Source organism: Rasamsonia byssochlamydoides (assembly GCF_041956645.1).
Source record: "Rasamsonia byssochlamydoides strain NRRL 3658 unplaced genomic scaffold VTN77scaffold_7, whole genome shotgun sequence".
Classification (NCBI taxonomy): domain Eukaryota; kingdom Fungi; phylum Ascomycota; class Eurotiomycetes; order Eurotiales; family Trichocomaceae; genus Rasamsonia; species Rasamsonia byssochlamydoides.
In genome coordinates, this window is record NW_027192390.1 from 88692 (window position 1) to 111238 (window position 22547).

General features: G+C 49.7%; 7 protein-coding genes across 7 annotated transcripts; 1 reads left to right on the forward strand and 6 right to left on the reverse strand.

Moving 5' to 3' along the window:
* Positions 1 to 66: 66 nt before the first annotated feature.
* On the reverse strand, positions 67 to 857 carry VTN77DRAFT_8153 (uncharacterized protein; the record flags this gene model as incomplete). The annotated part of the gene is made up of 3 exons (XM_069424620.1): positions 67 to 329; positions 400 to 509; positions 772 to 857. 3 exons carry the CDS (start codon positions 855 to 857, stop codon positions 67 to 69), a joined length of 459 nt encoding a protein of 152 aa, XP_069280915.1.
* A 1801-nt stretch (positions 858 to 2658) lies between these two features.
* VTN77DRAFT_8154 (uncharacterized protein) lies at positions 2659 to 4937 on the reverse strand (the record flags this gene model as incomplete). Its single annotated transcript, XM_069424621.1, has 8 exons — positions 2659 to 3119; positions 3192 to 3441; positions 3555 to 3653; positions 3717 to 3853; positions 3908 to 4161; positions 4239 to 4483; positions 4531 to 4573; positions 4648 to 4937. 8 exons carry the CDS (start codon positions 4935 to 4937, stop codon positions 2659 to 2661), a joined length of 1779 nt encoding a protein of 592 aa, XP_069280916.1.
* Positions 4938 to 5788: 851 nt separating this feature from the next.
* Positions 5789 to 8328, reverse strand: VTN77DRAFT_8155 (uncharacterized protein; the record flags this gene model as incomplete). The annotated part of the gene is made up of 7 exons (XM_069424622.1): positions 5789 to 5956; positions 6010 to 6384; positions 6444 to 7411; positions 7471 to 7751; positions 7815 to 7939; positions 8046 to 8175; positions 8306 to 8328. The coding sequence occupies 7 exons, from the start codon at positions 8326 to 8328 to the stop codon at positions 5789 to 5791; spliced, it is 2070 nt and encodes a 689-aa protein (XP_069280917.1).
* Positions 8329 to 9015: 687 nt separating this feature from the next.
* On the forward strand, positions 9016 to 15327 carry VTN77DRAFT_8156 (uncharacterized protein; the record flags this gene model as incomplete). Its single annotated transcript, XM_069424623.1, has 5 exons — positions 9016 to 13346; positions 13402 to 13624; positions 13681 to 13836; positions 13894 to 14193; positions 14251 to 15327. 5 exons carry the CDS (start codon positions 9016 to 9018, stop codon positions 15325 to 15327), a joined length of 6087 nt encoding a protein of 2028 aa, XP_069280918.1.
* A 761-nt stretch (positions 15328 to 16088) lies between these two features.
* On the reverse strand, positions 16089 to 18683 carry VTN77DRAFT_8157 (uncharacterized protein; the record flags this gene model as incomplete). The annotated part of the gene is made up of 7 exons (XM_069424624.1): positions 16089 to 16432; positions 16495 to 16555; positions 16615 to 17148; positions 17201 to 17328; positions 17388 to 17892; positions 17991 to 18266; positions 18324 to 18683. 7 exons carry the CDS (start codon positions 18681 to 18683, stop codon positions 16089 to 16091), a joined length of 2208 nt encoding a protein of 735 aa, XP_069280919.1.
* An 845-nt stretch (positions 18684 to 19528) lies between these two features.
* On the reverse strand, positions 19529 to 19880 carry VTN77DRAFT_8158 (uncharacterized protein; the record flags this gene model as incomplete). The annotated part of the gene is made up of 2 exons (XM_069424625.1): positions 19529 to 19785; positions 19844 to 19880. The coding sequence occupies 2 exons, from the start codon at positions 19878 to 19880 to the stop codon at positions 19529 to 19531; spliced, it is 294 nt and encodes a 97-aa protein (XP_069280920.1).
* Positions 19881 to 21028: 1148 nt separating this feature from the next.
* VTN77DRAFT_8159 (uncharacterized protein) lies at positions 21029 to 22422 on the reverse strand (the record flags this gene model as incomplete). Its single annotated transcript, XM_069424626.1, has 5 exons — positions 21029 to 21616; positions 21673 to 21741; positions 21802 to 21964; positions 22023 to 22158; positions 22404 to 22422. The coding sequence occupies 5 exons, from the start codon at positions 22420 to 22422 to the stop codon at positions 21029 to 21031; spliced, it is 975 nt and encodes a 324-aa protein (XP_069280921.1).
* Positions 22423 to 22547: the final 125 nt, after the last annotated feature.

The window sequence follows — 22547 nt, forward strand, 5'->3', positions numbered from 1 at the left end:
GAAACGCGGATGGGCAAGATCCAACCCGCAGTCAACTGCCAGTGAAGAGCAAAAGTATCAAAATGATCACTCTTCCTCTTCGCCTTCAACCTCAGCGCCGTCCTCCTTGGGGAGAACATTCCCCTTGGCTTTGGCGGCGGCAGCAGCAGGGGCTGATGTCTTGGCGGTGTCCTCAGGCCCCTCTTCCTCTTCCTCTTCTTCTTCTTCCTCTTCTCCTTCGTCCTCGGGGACTCCGTTCTCTCCGTTCTCTTCTTCTTCCTCCTCCTCCTCTTCTTCCTCTTCCTCAGCGGTTTCCTCGTGGGTAGTCTTTCGCTTCTTAGGAGCAGGGCCTGTTCATGCGATCATGGTCAGACGAATCCTAGGGTGACTGAGGAAAGGGTGAGAGTGAGAGACACCTACCGTTGCTGGCTTCTTCTTCTTCTTCCTCTTCCTCTTCTTCCTCCTCCTCTTCTTCCTCTTCCTCGTCTTCGTAGTCCTCGTCTTCTTCTTCTTCTTCAGAGGACTCGTATCTGGGAGATCACGTCAGCAATCTGTCTTCAAGCCTCAAATAACAGTCGCGTTCTCCTATGGCCATGGTCCTGCAAGCTGACATTGCATCTCAATGGCTGATTGCTTACCAACCCGTCTACTGTGATCGCATCAACAGCACGACTGGGGAGGTGAAACGCCATTGAGGCGCCGTCAATGAGGAACACAGGCGCAGTCAGGGCCATAGGAGCATAACACAGTGACAGAATGAAAACTGCTGCAAGGCAAAGGGGTTCTTCTTACTCTTCTTCCTCTTCGCTTTCGTCGCTTGGAAGAGCCTGGAGCTCTTCTTCCTCCTCAGCGTCTTGCTTCCTCTTGCGGGTAGTCATGGTGTCGGATGTAGCTGGTGACGGGAGGCTTCTCTAGTAAAAAAAATATGGACGACCCGAGTAGAGGGCGTGCCAATGGGATAGTCGACCTCTCTATGAGGAGGGAGGTGACGAGGATGATGTGAAGGGATACGTGGAAAGAGAATGCGAAACGGCAAGGACAGGGGATGGCGCGCAGACGGGGGAAGAGTCGGGAGGAGAGGGAGAGAGTAGTCAGTCGGTGGTAGTAGCTGCGCGACCGAGAGAGAGCGCTCTCAGGGAGGGTTGGCGCAGGAGGGAGGACAGAAAACAGGGCTGGGGAAGGGGGGGATGGAATGGGCGAGTCGCGACAAGGGACAAGGGAAGGGGACTGGGACTGGGGACCAAGGGTAGGTGGGGAGCGATGCTGCTGCCATGGCTTTGGCAGTAGTGGCAGCAGCAGCAGCAAGCAAGCATGCTGGAGCTTGAGGTCAGTTCCCAGACTCGGGACCCAGGGAGCTACTCAGCTACCCTGGGGCTGAGAGCCTGAGACCAGGACGGGATCTGGGGGCTGGCGGACGTCGACATAAGCGACGTGATGAAGTGCAGATAAACTGGCGGCCGCATATGGCGCCGTCAAGGTGACAGGGTCAGCCCCGTGGGCTGTGCGTGCACATTACGGCTCGAGTCTGGACAGGAGTGATGATGTTGGTGTTGCTCCCTCATCTCGGGGACGGGCCATGGAAGTTCCGATTCGATTGGATTCGGCTGGGGACAACAGCCAAGAATAGCAACTGATTCGAACCTGTCGGTGTAATTGAATTACGAACTAGTAACAATGCGTTCGGTTCAGTTCTTGGAGCCGCAACCAGCAGCAAATGACAGGCCATAATATTCCCCCGGTCGGAGTTACCTAGGTCCAGCACTTGGCGGAATTACACGAGATTACAGAATAATACAGAGGCCGCTGACCTCTCCCGCGTGACATCATCGGATATAAGACTGAAAGACTTCCACCTAGGTGTGAATAATCATTCTACAGCAGTAGGAAATGGAAGAAGAATTATTCTTCTCCCGAACCGTGGAAACTTCTAATTGGCCGCACAAGCCAATTGCCCGGCATGGCAGTGAAAGGCCAACCTCCAGACTCCGTGGATTCTCATAGAAAATTCTTCATCAGAAAGAATATTTCTGATATTTGATCGCGGATATTGCCACCCATACGCCTATATATAGTCGCTCATTTTCAGTGCCTGTTGCCTGCTTAGGTTTAGTTGAAGTAGAATTTTCACGTAGAAATTTTCACATTATTACCCCAGCAAGTGGATTGGCTGATGGTGTAGATATATATTACCTTGCGCTCGGATATCGAAGAATTAAGAAGGGGAGTAAAGGCAAAAAAAAAGGAAGAAGAAGAAGAGAAGAGAAGAAAGGGAGACAGACTCAGAATAGAAGAAAAAATAAAAAAAAAAAGGGGAAAGAAAAAAGTAAGAAAACAGGGAAGGGAAGACACTGCACGGGCAGGCAGACATCTACCTGCAAAGCTGTACGGAGAAGCTGTTTGTGTAACCCAGCATACAACAACATTACATAATCATGATTAAAATCAGGCATCGGACAGGCACAGCAACAATCAAATAATCTGGAGAGTTGATATTCTCACCTGCTATGATAATTATGACTAGGAAGATTATGTAGGCTTAAGCTGTTTCCAATATTGACTGACAATCTAGGTACTTGCACATCGCTAACTGTTGATGCTGTAGAAATCCCATTCATTCATCCATAAATGATAGAAACAAAGACTTAACACGCAGAAAAAAAATCATCAATCTGGACAAGATTAGTGATTTCCCGGTGGCATCAACGCTCCTGGATTTTCCATCGTTCCCAAGTAGTAAGACAAGTCGCTGCCATCGTACTCTCTGACCGTAAACCCATTGCCGAGGAATTCAAACGGATTCCCACTGATATACTCTATATTATAATCCTCATAGCGGGGCTCCTTGTGCACCTCGAGAAAGAGCAGCCGGGATCCGGGCCACATCGTCAACGGACCGTTCTTGCGGCCCTGTTTGAACCAGCTGCTGCAGTCGGAGGACCATGCGGTACGCTTCAAGAACAGATCGGCGTGCTCGACGAATTTCTCACACACCTCGCGCTTGGGCGCAAGGGACTTGATGTTCTCAACTTGCATCTTCTTGATAATGCGGATGAAATTCGAGTGAAGTCCTTCAATCAGCGGGAGGATCGAACCGTGTCCAAGGGGGCCATATGGGCCCAAGACGGTGAAGTAATTCGGAACTATCATTGTTGTCTGTCAGCTATCCGCATGAGCTGGAAAAGAAAAACAAGTTTGATAACAGCACGACTTACTGTCCGGAACACCAACGGAGAGATATGAGATGGGTTTGCCGGCCTGCAAATCCTGAACATTCTTGCCGTTTGCTTGGATCGGAAACCGAGGGATCCAGGAGGTATTGAAGCCCGTTGCGCAAATAATCACATCGACTCCATGTTCTATCCCAGCCTGGTCCATAAATCCCTTGGGCGTGATTTTCTTGATCTCTTCGGTATATGTCGTCACATGTGGCATGGTGAGCGCTTCGAGAAATCCGTTCCCAGGCTAGAGAATACAGATAATCAGCGAATCTGAAATTGAACCTTCCGAGAAGGAGAAATGGCGGTACGTATTGATAAAAAAAAAAGAAATGAAATGAAAGAAACAGATTGACAGACCGTCGGACGCCTACAGCCGATTCCAAATGTCGTTGGAATCATCTTTTCTATAAGATCTTTCCTCCCAGCCAGCTTTCGTTTCATGTCGTTTGTGGAAAACTATACGAATTTAGGTTTGTCTCAATCTTCAATGAATGACCATATCATATAGGCTGTACATACTCGCTTTGCCTCCCCTGCTTCAGGAGTCCCGTTCAGGATGAACTTGAACCGTTGATTAAGCTCATCCTCGATTTCCTTGCAGTACTTCAGGTACTCCAGATAGTTCTCTGCCCAGTAAGTTTTCTGCTCCTCGGTGTCTGCCGATGAACATCAGATTAATACGTACTGTCCAAGGCCATTCATTAGCTTACATGCAAAGTTGGCCCCATTCGGTCCTGCCCATTTCTGAGCAAAGCCTTGTGTGATCCAAGTCGGTGATCGGATCCACGTATATAGCTTGGAGACCTTGGAAGCAATATTGGCAATGACTTGTATACCGCTGCTTCCAGTCCCAATCACAGCGACTCGCTTCCCATCAAGCACGGTGTTTTCATCGTATCTCGCTGTATGACATAATGTGCCCTGGAAGTCCGAAAGTCCTTGAATATCAGGCCATTTCCAGTGGCTATTTGATCATGATCTGTCAGTAAAGCAGGGCGTTCGACACAGAAGTTATGTAAGTTATTATTCATATGTACTGACTTCAGAACTCCACCGCCATTAATAAAGACTTCTGCGCTGTCAACAAAAGTCTCCCCACTGATGAGATTTTTCACGTGAATATCCCATACACCGCGATCACTGTCCCAGTAGGCTCCTACAATTTCATGGTTGAACTTGAAATATTTCACCAAGTCGAAGCGGTCAACAAGGTCTCTGAAATACCGCCAGATCTCCGGAGCACTGGAGTAGAAATGGGACCAATTGGGATTCCGAGCCCAGGTGAACTGAGGAAGTTAGAAAACGCTTTTATAGAAGAAACGGGGGTACATACCTGATAGTCAACGGAAGGAATATCGCAAGCGCAACCAGGATACCTAGGATTTGTCTTAATACCTTACGTATGCACTGCGATAGCCTGGCCAGAGCAGATGACCAGAACTTTTCTTACCTATTTTCCAACCATGTCCCTCCAACGTCGGAGTTCTTGTCATAGCAAACGAGCGAGACATTCTTCAACCTCTCGGGCAAGAACTTGGCCAGACAAATCCCCGACGCTCCGGCACCCGCATGGATTACTCGAAGAGGTCGCTCTGTCCCGCACAGTTGCTCCTTGATCCGATATCCATGCTCGTTTTCGCGGGGCCAACCGTACTTGTCCGGGAGAGATTCAAAGTCCGGCAGGGCGAATAGTTCGGGCTTCTGTTGCTTGATTTCAGGCTCGGAGAGTGCTGGAGCCATTATCCTTATCAAAATCCAAAATCCAGTTATCTTGAGGAAATGAAAATAAATACGTCTCTAGTCTGAGAATTTATGATGTTGCCCATCATGGATCGAATGACGTGTTCCCCGCAGGAAGGGGTGCCTTTTTCCATTGTACAGTATATTAGCAGAAAGGACTATGTACGTCAAAACCAATAAGCGACCGGAAACACGGCAAGCATTGCTATTATCGTCATGGCCATAATGCGGGGGTGATGCCAATCTCCATTCTCACATCAGCTGATGAAGCCGACACCCGGACGAGCAAAACAGGAAGGAACACTAATCTGGGCACTTGAAGACAGCTCGGTCGCACGGGACCTGGCAATCTTATGTACATTAGGTAGGTGGTTTTGTTGGATGAAATGAATTAATAACTATCACATTAACTACAATGTTTTCGATAAATCGCTATATACGTCCTCCCGAGAAACTGCGAAGAGAGGTATATGGCATCGAATTCAGCCGCTAGACGGTGCATACATACTCAGGAATCGCGCAGAGTCTGAGAAGCTGTAACGAACATGATGATCACGAGGTTTCCCATTCTTTTTGCAATTAAAAGCGGCGTTATAGAAGACAAGGCTTCTATGCGGCATACAAGGACAGTGAACTGCTTAGAATGGCCTATGAGAGTGGTCAATACAGTCGAATAGATGCGATACAGAACCGAAGCCCGACAGGAAGGAAAACGGGCAGGAAAAAGCATGACTTAGAGAGCTGGATCATGGAAAATAAATGGTACATGTTCAATGTCAATCAAAGTATAGACTATAAGCATTCGTCATCATCTGTCGTCTTTTACTAGTTTAAAGTCCTTGTCGACTAACTCAAAGATCACTGCCGGTACTTCGGAATGTTGCACACAGCTGGCAGTAGTGGTGTGTGAGGTCGAGGACGGGCTGCGGTAGGTTGGTCGCCTGCACAATACTGCGCACTTTGACAGCCCCTTCTTCCTCAATAAGCTTGCGGATCAGGTACAGCAATTCAGGGGAGAACTGCCAAACAGCGTCAGTCAATTTGTCCATTACATGGCTGAAGGAAAACTTACTTCGGAATACCACCGGTACTGCCAAGCAATCAACCGGATCAGCGCATTCAGCATCCCTCTGGTATCCCCTTGCTTCTCGTACATCTTCAGGATGCCACGCATCGCTTTCGGGGAGAATCGGATGGACAAGCAATTCCGATACGCCTCGATAGCCTCGTCAAAATGGTGTAGCCGTTCCGCCAACTCCCCCAGAATCTCCCACTCCGTCGCCGTTTTCTTATACTCCAGGGCCTGCTGCCGTGATTGTGCCATCTCCGTCCGCCAGATGGTGTAGATGCGCAAGTCCTCGTACAGCACCATGAAGAGGTTGTCCAGCCACCGCTCGCAGAGCCGCTTGTTGTGGAATTGAGTATAGGAGGTGTGAGAGGGGTCCGGCTGTGCTCATCGGTTAGTAGAGTCCTTGTCCATTTCCTTGAAGCTGTCACTGCACTCACGTCTTCATTTCCGGACTTGACCGTATCTGAAGCCACGGTTTGCTCGGGTTTCTCGATCGTATCGCCTTCTATCCGGGCGTCTTTCTCCTCAGTGCCGTTGATCTTCTCGCTATGATTGGAAGATTCACCATCGGTCTCGGGACCGTTCCCATTTGTGCCAGACTTCGGACTGGAGGGCTGATGCAGGGCCACTGTGCTCGTATTCCGGCTACTAGAATGGCCCTGTCTTGATGCCATATTCTGGCGCTCGACTCGGTACTCCTCCTCCATCACAAAGACGTCGCTTCGGACCTTCAACAGCTGGTCCCAACCGATGGAGGCGGCGATCTTGGTGAGCAGCTGGTAAGCCTTCAAGAACGTGCCCTGGTAGCCTGCCGCATGGAGCTTTCGGAGAGACGGATGCACATAGTCGTGAGGATCTCCTTGCTTCGGCTGGCCTTCATCAATCTCATCCAGCATGCTCTCTGCGAGGATGGGAAGCATCACGCGAGATGGGGGAGGCATGCGCGGTGCGTCCTTGTCTTGGTACGTGAACATGGGACACGAGTTCAACGTCAGAAGGGCAAGATCCCATTTCTCGAGGAACACGTATACTTCCGCCAATCGAGCCCAGGTCGTGAATTCACTGGGTGCAGCGGTGACGCTGCGCTTGGCACATTCCAGCGCCAGTTCACCCTCACCTTTGCTCAGACAGAAGGCTGCCTGGCAGTCCAGGAGAGCGTAGTCCATCGGCACGTCTTGTAAAGCATCATGCATCAGCCGGACGGCTTGTACCTCTTCGTCGGCTGCGATCAGGACCCGGGCCAAAAGTGACGAGACCTCTACATCCTTTGCGCGCAGCTTTTCAAAAAGATTGATGCCGGATGCGTAACGGCCAGTAGTGTGGATGTACTTGAGAAGGCCCGAAGTCAGGTGGTTGGCAACGGTGTTGGGGACTTGCGTTTCGGGATCGGAGCTCAGCTGTCTCCCTGTGATATCTGATCAGTACACCCGATCACCTCAAGTGGACCGGAACACTTCTGCTTACCCATGAAAAATAGTTTCTCTGCAGCATCCAGGAATTTCTGCTCCATTTCGGTGTTCGTCACAGGGTTGAATCTGCGAACGCCGACGATCTTCTTGATGGTGTCTCCCGACCCATCGTCGGCGTAGGAATAGGCTCTCAGCACCCCGCACAGAAACGTCTCAAGCCACAAGGCCTCCGTCGCGACCCGCTTGTCACCTCTTTCATCGATGCAATAGGCCTCGAGACTGCCAGGGATCTTGACTTCAACGCGCATGTCCAGATGCGAAAAGGCATTGTAGCAACTATACGCTGTCAGCGACACAGTGGACCGACTACCTTGTGAGGGGCATGCTTGGTAAACGAACCAGTAGATCCCGGATACCACCTTGTGTTGCTTATCAATTGGCGAGTAGGTCAAGGTATTGACGTAGGCTGCCAGGCTGGCGGACGAGGAAGCATCGACGCCGGTAACATGGTGGTAAACTCCCGTCTACAACGGTTATCCCGATGACGTACGTTGTCAGTGACGCGGCTCTTTAAGGAAATATACGCGGGGAGGCGCCTGATGCAGGACCAGGACTAGAGTAAGAGCGCACCTGTCGATTCGAGTTCGCCTTGGGTTGTTTCACCAAGTAGACCAGATCTGGCGGTCCCAATTCCCGTAGATTTTGCAGCGACTCGGTACGGGCGTCGATGGCCGCATAGAGGTCGTCATCTTCATAGATCCTGGCCGCAACAGGCGCATCAGTCTATGTCCACGGTAGGTAGGTGAGTGACACAGAAAGGGTCGACATGACAGAATCGAAATCATGGCTCCTCTCATGCGGGGTCTCAGGATCAACTGGGAGAGACGTACTCCGGCACAGCGGGCGCAACCATGGCGCCGAGAGAAGCCCGACCAGACCAACGGGGCAGATCAGTTAGTTGCGCAAGAGGCTACAGAATCGAGGATCGTAGAAGGTCAGAGGGGCGCAGCGCTTCCAAGGACTCTGGACAATGGTCAAATGGACTGATGAAATGGTTGATTGATTGCCTGGGGCAGGACAGCGGCACTACTAAGGCATGTACGGAGTATTAAGCCCTGCTAAGTTCGGTAGTGAGGCAGCCGCGATCTGTCCTGTTCGTGGAAGTTACCTACTTGGCCAAAACACGTGGAGCCGGCGGGAGAACAATCGGATTGGCCCAGTCAATAATAATAGGCAGGTTCCTCTGCCATCAACGATCGGATTAATGTTATTGAGCTCTGATAACTATCTAGACTGCTTTGGGAAGCCCCGACTGCGGGCCGAGGGACGCGCCAGACGTGTTCTGGGAATAATTATTTCACTTCAGCGCTCTTCACCAGACTTGTATTCAAGCTACAGACAAGAGACTGCATCGCTATAGTTCTCTCTACGCCCTGGCGGCGGGCATTCCCAGTTTTCTTTCCTCATCCCTCAGTGCGCCGTTCACGTGCGATACCCTTTTCAGCTTCAGAGCTGTTGATGGCCTGTCTTCCGCTTTCAGACACCTTGATTCCACCCTTTCCACTTTCTTTACTCTCCCGCACGTTACTTGACCCTCACCATGTCCAGCTTCGTGGCCCTCAACATCGAACCCGACGAGGATATCGAGGAGGAGGTTGATGATACCAAGGAGATTCAGATTGAAGAGGCTCTGAAGCTGTATCAGACTGCGCTGAAGCTTCATTCTCAAGGACCGGCATTCTATCCGCAGGCCCAGGAGGCTTATGACGCCCTCTTCAAGTCGGAAATCTTCAAATACCCGGAGTCGATCTCGGACTATCAACGGACCGCGCTGCAAGATGCAGACGCTCAGGAAGCGGGCTACGTCGACGACGCAGCCGCCGATACACTTGCAGAAATCGACATCAACGATACAGCCGCAAGCGCCCTACCGCAGACGATATATCTGTCGTACAAGAACCGTGGGCAGTTTCTTCTAGATTCGCTAAGGGAAACACTACGGACAGCAGCGACAGGGGCAGAATCCAATGGAGACCTGGCGACGACGATCGCGACGCAGGCCCGATCCGCCATGGCGATGTTCGCGGAGGCTTTAGAAAGAGACGATACGGACCTGGACCTCTGGAGAAAGACTGCGCGGCTAGGCAGTGCACTACAGAGTTGTCGCCTTACCCGATACGGCCTCGAAAGCGTTTTGGTGGGTGACGATAACGAGCTTGTGGCACAAGCGGAACAGTTAGGCTTGGACGAAGCTTTCGCTACGGAAGATCTCCAAACGGTTCTCCAGTCGCTGCGCGACGAGCTCTCGATTTTACAAGCACCTCCGCTAAAGAAGCCTCGAAAGGCACTGTTCCGACTGCTCAAAGGTCCTACCGATCCCTATCCCTATCTTCCCGCCCTCCCGCAAGATGTCTGCAGTGTCGATCGTTCACGGCGGAGTTCTCGTCCCACTTCGACAAGCCGCCACATGATTACAGCCTCTGAGAAGACATGGACTGCAGTGGGAAAGGCGATTCTCCAAGTCGTTGTGGAAGAACAGCAGGATACCATCAATCTCGGTCCCGGGAGTGCCTTAGGCATTGACTTACCCACTGGCATTGATACCGCAATGGTGGAAGCGGATGCCCAGCATAAAGAGCTGTCGAACACTCAGGATCACGCAGCCAAACCACCGGAGTCACAGGATGTGGAGATGTCGGAGGCAACGGGCAATCAGCTGGCAGCAGAAGGATCGCCATTGCCGAACAGATCACACAGAACTCACCCCGCAGCGGAGTCGGCCGAGGACCAATCCTCCATCGACCAGCGAGCGGAATCTCAGTTGAAGGAATCCTTGGAGGGACACTCCCGACAGCAAGCGGAGCCTTCCAACCAGGCGGAGACTCTGGTACCCGACGAAGTCGACCCCAAATCTTCGGTTGGTAATTCCCGGAAGAGATCGTCAGCATCCGTTGGCAACGATGAAGCTGCAGATGGCGGGAGGACCAAGAGCCGACGGATCCGTGCCCGCGAGTCGAACGCAGAAAGCCTCTTGCAGACGGAAGAAATTGGGTTTGACCAAGCCAAGTACTATGAAGACCGTTTGGAAGTGTTCTCCCATGCGGACGACTGGATGTTTGGCACTGTTGGCAGTCTTCTGTCCAAGGTCGGAGTCGAGGACTTGGGAACGATCGATGAACTCAAAAAGCAAGTGTGCCCGATCAATGACCGAAAGGAATCCATCGATATGTCTCAAATACGGGCCAAGGGACCCGATGCTGTGCTGGCCCGAGATCTTCGCTGTGCACTGACAAATTGGGACGAGGAGAAATCCCGGTCAGCATTGCAGGGAGACAGTTCCACGTCTTTGCAAGATTTCCGCGGAATGAACAAATCCGGGTTGGCAATTTTCCTCGAGCACTCTAGGAAACCGATTCACAAACCTGGGAAGGATCAGGTGCTCGCTGGAGGAGAAGGACTCTCGGAGTTTGTGCGACATATCAATGATCACTGGCTTCACTTGCATGAAGTTGCATTCAGTTGGTTGGCCAAGCTTCTCAAGCCTGGAAAGGACTCACTCTACGACGCAGCCTCAGCCAAACAAGATCGGCTCTCTGCGGAATCTTCCTACACTACCCTCCTGTGGCCTGAGGCGCTCAAGGAAACCGTGGTACAACTCATGATCAGAGAGGATGAGTATATCTATGACAGAATGTCGGCCTATGTCACCAAGCTTGAAGACCGGATTCTCCAGCATGCTACTTCTGGGGTCCCCTTTGAGTACACCGGGGAACATTATTCTCAGATGGTGATGATTCAGACCCTCTACGAGCTTCACCTTGATGTCTACGCTCTCATCAATAACCCTAACAGCGAGGTTGATCAAGATACTCGAGTTTTGCAACGCGACCGATTGTCCAGATGGGGGACGTTGGCACGAACCGCGGTCGGCCATTTCCTGGATCATGGTCCAACTGGAGAGATTCGAACCGTGATTAGTCTCCGTCATCTCTGGTCGTCAACATTTCACTCCAACATGGCAGATACCGCGCGGGAACACATCTTACTTTGTCTGCAAGACCTTAGGCATATTCTGCTATCCCTCGGAGATCCCAAGATTACTCTCATAAACAATGCCATTATGCCTGAACTCTCAGTCGCTGCCCTAGATCAGGAGATCTCTCGACTGAATTCCATGGATTTCTTCATGAGGATTTTCGGCTCTGAATCAGAAGATCCCGTTGCTCTGATTGAAAGCATTGAACCGATCCTGGAACCCTCATCCGTGGAATTTGTTCAAGAGAATGACTCCTCAGGCGACGGTGCCGTGGCATTGCCAACGTCCCACTTGCAAGAAATGGGAAGTTTCCTCGACAGAGGCGATGCCACTCTTCGGCTGTTTCTGTGGCGAAGACTTCAGGACGCCTATCAAGCCATTGATTACCCACCCAAGGTTGTATCATGCCAACTTCGAAGCATCGAGACCATTGTGAGAGAGATACGTGGAAATTCGCATCTAGAGGCCGCAGATGACAACCGTCAAGCCGCGTTGCTCAGATGGCTGAAGTCAATCAACGACCTTTTGATTAAGACCTTACCGCAGTTGCTGGATCATCCGGAGAAGTCATTCGAGTGCATTGACATGAGCCACCTCCGATCTTCAATGTCTGCCGTGGCTCAGCTGTCGCGACTTCTTCATAGCTTCGCACTCTACGAAGACGCCGTTCGGGTTGGTCAGGTACCTCCACCTGAACTTCGTGGTCCACTATCGAAATCACTTGAAAGTTTCAAGGAAAAGCTGCGTGATATGCAAATTCGGTGTTGGGTCTTGCAATATAGCCTGCTGAAAGAGTGTATGTCGCAAGAGAAGACGTTATTCGACACCCCGGCAGATGATCGGGCCCATTTCTTGCGCTCAGTTCACAATGCCGTTGGCGTCCGCTCAGGTTGCAAATACGCGGAGAAAGTGCTTCTCAAGCTCATGAAGAGCGAGCTCCTGAGCCTGGAGACTGAGGAAGATTACGAAAGCGACATCTCTCAGGTGCTCTTCGATTTGCACGGCCTCAAGTTCGCCGTCCATGACGGAACTGAGGATCATGGCTGTCCCCCAGAGAGATTAGATCGCAGTACCGCTACAATGGTGGTTGACTTCGTGATGATGCAGGCGAACCGGATGAGCATCAAGGATGTGTCGAGATCAGAGTTGAAATCTACCATCGATAAGGTGCAACAAGCGATGGGAACGACAAAACATGCATCCTTGTCATTCAATAAGCGTGTTCTATCTGCGTACCTAAAATCTCCCATCAACCCATCCCAGGTTTTCCGTGCTGTCCAGGGGGTTGGGGATCTCTCCTTGATGCCTGTACCTACCGAAAGCGCGAAGATTGCAAAGAAGGGGTGGTATTTCCTTCTTGGCTATGCTTCTCTCACAAAATTCCGTTCCCAGAAACGTCTCAATCCAGTCCCTACTAACGATCTCGACGATGCTATAACGTACTTCCGACAAGACTTGGAGCATGGCACGGACCGGTGGGAGAGTTGGTATCGCCTCGCTCAGACTTACGATTCGAAACTGGAGGAGGATATCACTTGGTCCGCAGAGAAAATCAACAATAACAGTTCAGACCTTGTGGTCCTGCAACGTAATGCGATCCACTGCTATGCTATGGCCGTCGCAAGTGCAATGAGGACCGCTGAGGCAGATCCAAAATCCAGAGCGACTCTCTCTGACCTTTACACCGACTTTGGGATCCGTTTGTATGCATCATCGCGGGAGCCACTCTCGATGGGCCCGTTCAGTCTTGCTGAGTTCACACGTCATTTCAGCGATCTTGAGAACCAGCAGATGTACAAAGGCAAACCGTTCAAAGAGATGAAATTATATTCGGTGTGGACTCTCGCCAGCCACCTCTTCAGGCGAGCCATGATTGATAAACCGAATTACTGGATGTAAGTGGCGACTCTTCCAACCTTCTAAGTCTCAGCAGCTCTAATCGTATTATAGGAATCATTACATGCTCAGCAAATGTCTCTGGAAAATGTTGACTTGCGACGAGTCAGTCAGAGGGAATGCCAAGCCGGTTCAAGTTGACGACGTTTTGGATTCCTTACTCGACGCTATTGAGACCCTGCCCCAACGCAAAGATAGTCGCTCAGATCCTGTTTTCGAGCCACACTTTAGACTCGTGTCTGTTCTCCATAAGCTTGTCCGTCAAGAGAAGATCAAGGTAACTATATCTTTGCCAACGTCTCCAAGCCGTGTGCTTACTAATCGTTACTGTAGCCGGCCGATGCTGGTAAGATTCTCTCAGAGACTCCATGGGCTCGAAAGCTCTCGCCTCCCCGGGATCTTAGTGGTTGGCAACCGTACATTCTAGATGTCTTGAAGAACCTCAAGAATGCAGACAAGTCGAATTGGCATCATCGCATCATTGCCAGGGTAAGACATCTCTAATCCTCCTAAGGCACTGCAAGCACAATACGCTAACTTTACCAGGCCGCGCACGTTCTTTATGATGATCACAAAGATACCACTGCAGCCGCTGCTGCAAAGAACGAAATGATGACGCAGATCTTCACGAAGACCATGACTCTGCAAGTTTGGCGACCAGAGTTCGAACGGCCTGGAAGGCATTTCGTCTATACCACGCGATACGTGTACTTTTTTGTCAACCTGCTGGACCAGATCAACGACCGCGCCAGCCTCGACCAGTTACTGCGTCGGGTGAGAAAGAAGCAGGGTGATTTCATTAATCACTCTAAGCTTTGGGAAGACATATGTCTTGTCTACATCAAGGTGAGAAAGCAACTCCAAGGAAGGTATTATGATGGCCTGGTATTGACTGGTTTTCAGCTTATTCGCCGCGCTGGGAACATCCCAGAACGACACGAAGAGGGAGTTTTCAAGCCAGTCAGCTGGGAGGAATTTGTAACAAACTCGGCCCGGTTAGAAAGCTTAGATGATCTTGCTACGACTCATTCCTCGACCCTCGAGCTTCTTCGAGAAGCTGTGGAACTGAAGAAGCTCAACAATAATCTCATGAAAGTTACCATGTTCGAAGATCTGATTGCCGACATCTACGCCCATTTGTATGAGATGAACGTACCTCGGTTTATCGAGCAGGCAAATGAAGAGAACCGAGAGAGGATGAAGGTTGACCACCTTCTCATGGCAAGTGACGGCCCTACTGACACCCCGACGCCCCCGACGTCAGCTCCTCCATCCGAAGCACCGGCGCCTCGCGGCCGCACCAAGGGTATCGCTCGAAGGGACATTCAGAAACGAGCGGAAGCGATTGTCAATCGCCACGTGGTTTCCCGTGCCGTGACGGCGAAGCCTGCTGCGGAAGAAAGCCGCCCAGCACCTGCAGCTGAAGCTCCTGCTCCTCTCCCGATCCGGGATAATAATAGTCCGCGAGACGGCGCGGTAGACGCCACACCTGGGGCGCAAAGCAGCGTCCCAGCAAGCATCCACGACAGCGCAGACGACGAGAGCGAGCTCAGTGAGATTGACGACGAACGGCTGGTCAAGCTCAAGGCGGAGCAAAAGCCTCTTGTTCTGTTCCCTAACCTTCCGACGAGGAAGTCACCTGATCCCGCCTCTGAGTTATCTGTCCAGGCTAGTGCCGATGGTGACGACGATGAAGAGGAGAATGAGAATGAAGGTGACATCGAAGGAGAGACTGGAATCGCCGAAGAAGACGAGGAGGAAGAAGGTGAAGGTCGGGAGGGCGAAGGCGAAGGCGAGCAAGAAGACGTCGACATGGAAGGTGATGAAGGCGGCGAAGTAGCCGAAGAAGGCGAAGTCGAAGCTGAAGCTGAAGAAGAAGAAGAAGCAGAAGAGGAAGAGGAAGTAGCCGAGGAAAACGAAGAAGACGACGACGCAACAGAAGATCAAGGGGAAGAAGGGAGAAGCAGGCGGTGGCAATGACGTCGATCTCGTCGATATCGACGACGAAAAACCTGTACAGCCGGACTCAGCACGAGATGAAGAACAATGAAGACTCTGGAGTCGTTGCCGGTGATGATGGGCTTTGATCTTCTCATTCAATTCCTATTCCCCCCTTTTCTGTACCATTATATTTTTCCCTTCTATTTTTTATGTCTTTTCTTTTTCCTTTTCCTTTTATTTGTCATGTCTCTGTGAATCATCTCATGGCGGGGCGCTTATTTTTCATTTTCATGTTTCATGATCTTGGTGGATGGGATAAATGGCATGTTTTTTTTTTCAAGAAGGCCTCTACGGGTCCGAACGGTCGGGTGGATGTATTATTATTGTCTTTGCAGGTAGTTTACAGGAGATATGGAGTCATAGGCTCATAGTCAACTAGTTGATTATATTTATTAATTGCGATTTTTACGATATGAATGAATGAATGGATTCTTGCCTTACCCTAGATACTATTTTGATTTCAAAATAGGAAACAAAAAAAAAAGAAAAGAAAATTCCTATTATCAATTAAGAAAGTGTCGTATCTAATCAATGAGGATAACTTCATCACTCTTAATAAAAAGCAAACAAAATAAAGGCCCAAGTAAACCCTGTAATCAGAACCGAACCCAAAATGAAGTGATAAAAGCACAATCCGAACCAGTACACTCATGTACAGAACGAAACATCATATCATGAGTTTGTCAGACCCGAATATAGAACAACAAAAAAAAAAGGAGAGCCGTATCCCGACTGTCCGCTTACAAGTCGTCCTCCGGCCCCAAATCACGCCTTCTTGAGGTCAATTTACGAACCTTTCTCCCCTGAGCTTTGGGCGTGACGACGGACGGAGATTGAGATTGATAGCCGTCGGCCAGTTTGAGATGGCTGACTTTCTGCAACACGTTTTCCACGTCACTTTCGCCGCCGTCGAGCGATGGGTTGCGATTGTGGGGAAGAAGATTCTGCTTCGATTTGGACTTCTTGGTCGGAGAGCGAGTCATCAGTTCCCGTTCCAAGGCTGCGATCTTGCTTCGGAGCATGTCGTTTTCACGTTCCAGCTCTTCGATTCTCTCGTCGACTGAGGGTTCTGGATCTTCATAGACTAGATGAAAGTTTTCAGTCATTGTCCATCGTGACGCGGGTGTGGAAAATTGGCAAACTTACTCTTGATTCCTCGAGAGACTATCTCGACCTTCTTGTCAAGATGTTCTTGATTGCGGCCGACCTAAAAATTGTGTTAGAATCGATGTCGGCCTGAATATGAAAGTTTTGATAGGTACTTACTTGCTCATCCCACGCAAGCTGCCATCGCTTTCTTTCTTCCTCCATCATCTCGTCCATTTCAGCCCAGCATTCCTCCCGAACCTCCTGTTCAATGAGCAGGCATTTTTCTTCTGCAGCCTTCAACTTCAGCTCTACTTCTTGTCGTTTGATCTCTTCTTCTGCAAGCTTCACGATCAACGCCTCGTTCTCATCCGTTATGCGCGCTATTTCCCGAGCAGCTTCCTCTAGCTCTTCGGTAGATGCAGCGTACGGTGTCGTTCTTCCGCCTATAGGTTGAGCGCGACCTTGTGATGAAGCAGATAGAATGGTGCTTGCGACAGAGGGTACTCTTGGCACAGTAACCTCTCGAGCCAGGGCGGAATAGCGCAAAATCTGCGAGGTAGCATTGAAGTCTCCTAACGGATCTGCGGTGACGATCATGATTGCTTTCTGCGGATGTCGGTGATGAGATGTCGCCTGTTGATTGGGAGATGGGAAAGAGTTCGAAAACAATAGCTCCGTAAGCTTGCATTGTCTGAATGGGACGCGGGCGGTCTAGAGGGTGTTAACGCATGAGGAAAACGGAGAGTAGGCGTCTTGGATATACCTTGTTTCCATCCTGGAAGTCGCTTTGCATCTGTAGACATTGTCCGAGATACATCAAGCTTTCATTGATCTTTCCCCCCTCAGCCAATGTTGCACCTGCAGTCTTCGCATTCCTTGCACGCTCAGAGCCTAATATGACAGATCAGCTGAGGTTGGAAAGAGAGCAATTCAGAACCAAGGTGACTCACCAGCGAGATCTACTATTGTCAACGTGTTACCTGTCCAGCTATCCTCCCCGTATTTTCGGCCCTTGACCTTCTTCTTGACTTCTAAGCAGAAAAAGCCATGGCTCCGTGAGCTTACACTGTTGCTTCCTGTCCCCGCAACCCTGCGCTCAGTAAGACCAGTTTCCAGAATCATCAGAGCTTCTTCATAGCTGCCGCAGACCACTTTTCGCAGTCCCGCAACAACCTTGCGGTCAGGAGAGCCCTCAGTTGACTTAAAAAGTAGAGGTCGCCGTCTCTCTTTCTGGCCGTTCCCTCCCTGCCGTGCCACCACGCCCCCTGGACCGGGAACTTGCGATGGAGACAGAAGATCAAAAATGCGATCGTTATAAACCTCGTACATGGAAACAATCACTACATGTTCTGCTCTGGAGTTAACTGGCACTGCCAGGTGGCTGACATCAGGAAGCTGGGGAAGTGGGCGCTGGGGCAGATGGCGCCGGGGATGGCCTGGAGTGGAAAAGGATTCCTATGAAATATATGTCAGTCTTGGAATATCTGCCGCTACATAAAAAGCTATGTATGCAGCTATCTGAATAAATGGAGGCAAAGACAATTGTTCCATACCGTCATTGGTGTCTGGCCTCTTGAAGGTGCCATAGGAGTTTGGCCCCTTGAGTGTCTACCACGCTCAGCATTTGGATCACCGTAGATGCTCTCGAAGTATGCCTTCGCAGAGAATATTTGAGCCTCAGACGGGTCCGATGCAGATAGAGAAGCTAGGAGATTTGGGTCTTCCAGGCTATCCGCGGGTCGAATGGTAGACGATAGCGACTTGAAAAGAACGTCCAGCGACATCTGCGTCATTCCACGTTGCGTTTTTGATCCAAGCGTAGTATGACTCTGGGGATTTGTGTCAGTCAAAAAAAAGTACACTCTGCTTGATTTTCACTCTCTCACCTTCCCGCTCCCTGTAACACCCAACGTTGCAACAAGACCATCTCGACCCTCATTCAGCACCCCATTGATCAACGAGACCATCCCAGTACCCTCGAATACATCAAGCTGCCCAGCATCTTCCTCGAAAACCTTTGTGAACGCGAATTTCTCCACGGCGCGCTTACGGGAGTCATTTGGTGGCTGCAGGGTAATATGGGTTGGGCGGTTGGCGGAGTCCTGAGTTCTCTCGGTAGGAGTGAGAGGCTCAACAATCAAGCATCTCTCTCCGGGATGAGCATTTGAGGCCTCCTGCTGGGTAATGGGCGGACGCAGTCTGAGATAGACTTGGAACAGCGACGTGTGTTTGGGAGAAGGATTCATGTTGTGAAGCTTTCAAAAAGGGCTGAAGTTATATCCTGGGAAAAGTGCTCATGAGAAGACTACTTTAAATGCTATAACAGCGAATATGGAAGTGGAATGTTGCCGTGATAATGTCAATCCACGCTGCAGTCTGTGGTTGTAACTTGTCGTAGGTCGCGCCTTGCAGGTTCGGTGTTGCGAGAGAATTCCCAATCGGGTAAGGAATCGAGTTGTCACGGCAACCGCTATCTCCTATCGCCACGTGATCATAGTTCGATATGACTAAGCAAGTCCAAGTAACTAGTTACCATGCTTATGTGTCAGTCTTTCTGAAGTTATATAGGAATCTTTTACCAGAGAGGCCAGGTGGGTGGTGAGGGATAAAGAAAAGTGGAGATACTTAGATAGGTTATCTGAAAAGAATCACTCCCTGGACTTCAGCGTTAAATTGAAAAACTATACGTAGGTGCAACTGGGTTGCCATCCAAAGTTCCAAGACCTTTTGGAAAATCAATCCTGCCTCTCCTTTTTCTTCCCTGAGAAGTTTGTGATAGCAAGAAAGAAGATGTCAACGATTGAAGACAAATATCTTTTTCTTCCTAGCTCTGATGCCACCCACAAATCTGCCTTGATGGTATCAGCAGCTCTCCCCATGGCTGTATAGATCATTATTTGGATGTTGCCTGGATTATCATGGGGAAGATTCTTGACAACACTCACTCAGACCTTGCATGCCATACGAGCGCATCTTGTCGTTGACTCCTCCTCCCAGATCACCAGCAAGAGAGGATGGTTCATATAGATGAGGATAGAGACCATGTTAGGTTCTTCCCGGTAATTGGATTGATCACTCCTGTCACGGAACCCTAACTTTGAAAAGCCTCCAACCAGGCGCTGCCAAAAGAGCTGGAGCTCTCACAGATGATGATGGGCAGCGGGCCCTGTGTTCCTTGGGCATTCTCGTTGACGTAGGAATCCAGAGACAGTTGTTGTTGGGTCTTGGGAGCAGAATGGTAGAAAGTGCGGAATTTCCGGTAGTATGGGGCCATGATTTCAGCTCTCCATCTGCGATCACAGAAGGAGGTCCATAAAGTGAAGTTCTGCTTCGTCAGGTACAGGATTGCTATGAAGTTAATGTTAATAAACCTCCAAGGACCTTCCCCCATTGCCTGGGGGATGACATGGATCTGCCTCTCCGTTTAATTGAGGGTTGTCCATGGCAGTGACCAATGATCTCAGCATGGAAGCTATCTCTCAGGCATCCCACCTGAGTCCAAAAAGTTCGAATTCCTCGTATGGAAGAAGCTGGTGTCAGGTGACTTACTTAGGTGAGCACCAGCCCTGGCCCTACGCCCTGAGCCCTGGGTCTTGGGTCTGGTAGCTGACAACGGGGTGAGAAGGGTTTCTCACAATCATGTCGACATCATGGGCGGCATCAAACGGCCTGTTGCTCTCTCTAAAAAACCTAGTCGTGTTGAATTCTATCGACTTCATTCTATAGAGGGAGAGAGAATTACACAGAATAGACAGTAGACAGTGAAGTGGAATAACTCCTTACCTGGTAATTATAATATACTACGACTTATTAAGGTGGACCATGAAGCCAACAGACAAACACGCATACCCACTATGATTATCGTAATTAATATTGCAGGTACCTTCAGTTACTAATTACTAATTAATTTCCATTCCATTCCATTTCCACAACAAAGAGAACAGAAGAGAAGAACAGAAAAAAAAGAAATTAGAACTAGAACTGCTCTGCCTGAGAAATATGTTTTTCCTCTCCACTAACCGGACAGTATATAATTTTTTGGTGATATTTTTTAATAGAACAGGGGAGGACAGGAAGGGGGATATGATTAGGTAGATAATAATACAAATGAATCAATCCCATCCTATCGTATCACATGATTCCCATTGCATTGCATCGCATTGCATTAGTGTTAGTATTTTAGAAGAATCCATTAAAGAGAATCAAACAAAGACAATTGCAGAGAAAAAGAAGAAAACCTATCCGTGACCCAGAGGTAGAGATACACTATCCCCATGAAAGAAAGCACGCTCGCTCACTTGCTCGCTTGCTGATTGACATGTCATAAGGGACAGGAGAAGGAAATAGGAATAGGAACTGTGGGTGAAAATTGACTGTCCGTGACTGTCCGTGACTTGTCTGTCCATCTGGTCAATGAGCACATAACATCTGAATCTGAATCTGACACTGTGATCCTGCAACAGGACTCACAGTATGCCGATCAAAGACTAGAGTTTGGCTGTCCGCAAGAATCAACTTGACCTTGTTTCTAGCTAACCTGGCCAGGTAATTGCCCTTTTGGGCATCTCAGGTTTCGTGTTACCACCACCCTCTATTCATCCGAAGTAGTGGTCTTCTTCGGACGGCCACGCTTGGGTTTCGCTGGAGCGGTCTCGGTTTCACCCTGTTCAGTGGCCTCAGCAGCAGCAGTAGCAGCCTTAGGCTTGCGACCCCTCTTGCTGGACTTGGGCTCCGCGTTGTCAGTTCCATTAGCTTCAGCGTCAGTAGCAGCCGCCTTGCGACCCTTCTTGCTGGGCTTGGGCTCCGCGTTGTCAGCTCCATTAGCGTCAGCGTCAGCATTAACATCAGCATCGGCATCAGCACTGGCGTTGTCGTTCTCGTTCTCGACAACCTTCTTCTTTCTTCCCCTGCCGGCCTTCTTAGGAGCATCTTCAGCCTTCTTAGAGGCATCTTCGGTCTCTTGCTCGGGTTTTTCGGCGACTGCTTCAGGATTCTTACGAGGTCTGCCACGTTTGGCAGGATTCGCTTCAGCAGCGTCGTCCTTAGCGGCAGTCTTCTTGCTGCTCTTCTCCTTTTTGGCCTTCTTGGTCGGGACATCCTCAGTCTCCTCATCATCCTGATCGCCGCGGCCGCGCTTCTTGGCCTTTGGCTTTTCTTCCTTCGTTTCATTGGCCTTGTCCTGTAGACACATCAGTTAGTACCGTCGATATACCGATTAATCTAAAGAGCACCAACCTCAGTCTCCTCCTTCGTCTTAGCCCTCAGACGGAACCCGTTCTTGCCAGGGCGGTTCAGCTCGACGTCCTGTTGCCACATGGTCAGTTCATGCACAGAAGAGAATAGACTGATCCTGCTTATACTTACACCACGCCACTCAGAATCATCAACATGGCCCTGCTCCAAAGCCTTGCGGACTTTGGCCTGATTTTCCTCAGACAGCTCATCGTAGCCATCAAGGAGGGTGTAATCCTTGTTTTCGCCCAGAGAGTCATTGATATTGGCAATGATCCTGGGAGTCACACACCCCCTTTACAAAATGGTCAGTCTGGAATACTTGATCGAATGCATGATGGGTGGGTACTCACCAGTGGCGCCAGTGAAAGCTCTGGAATTCCCCAATTTCGACCCAAGTGCCGAGACGAAGCTCGCCCTTCTTGATCTTGATCTTTTCATCTTTGCATTCCTTGTTCGTGCAAGTAGCACGGCTGGTGGAAGCCTCCTCTGGTGGATGTCAGTTCAGCGATTCAAATTAATAGTTATTGCATATACAAGAAGATGGCAAAAGGAGAAAAGGCTGTCCGAAAATGAAATACGCAAAACTGGAAGAAGATCATAAAACAAAAGAAGAAGATGATGATGAAAAAGACAAAAAAATATTATTATCCAGAAGAAGCATCCTTCATCAACCAGATAATCACAAAACGAAACAAGATCGTTAATCAAAACTGGGTGATGTGATGCCTTACCGAAACGATAGGTGCCCATGACTGACGCGTTAAGTCGCGACCTGTCCGACAGATCAATCACCACAATTGTCTGTCAACAGAAAAGAAAAAAATTTTTTTCAAAACGAAGAAGAAAAAAAAGATCCTCAGATATTGGAGATGCTC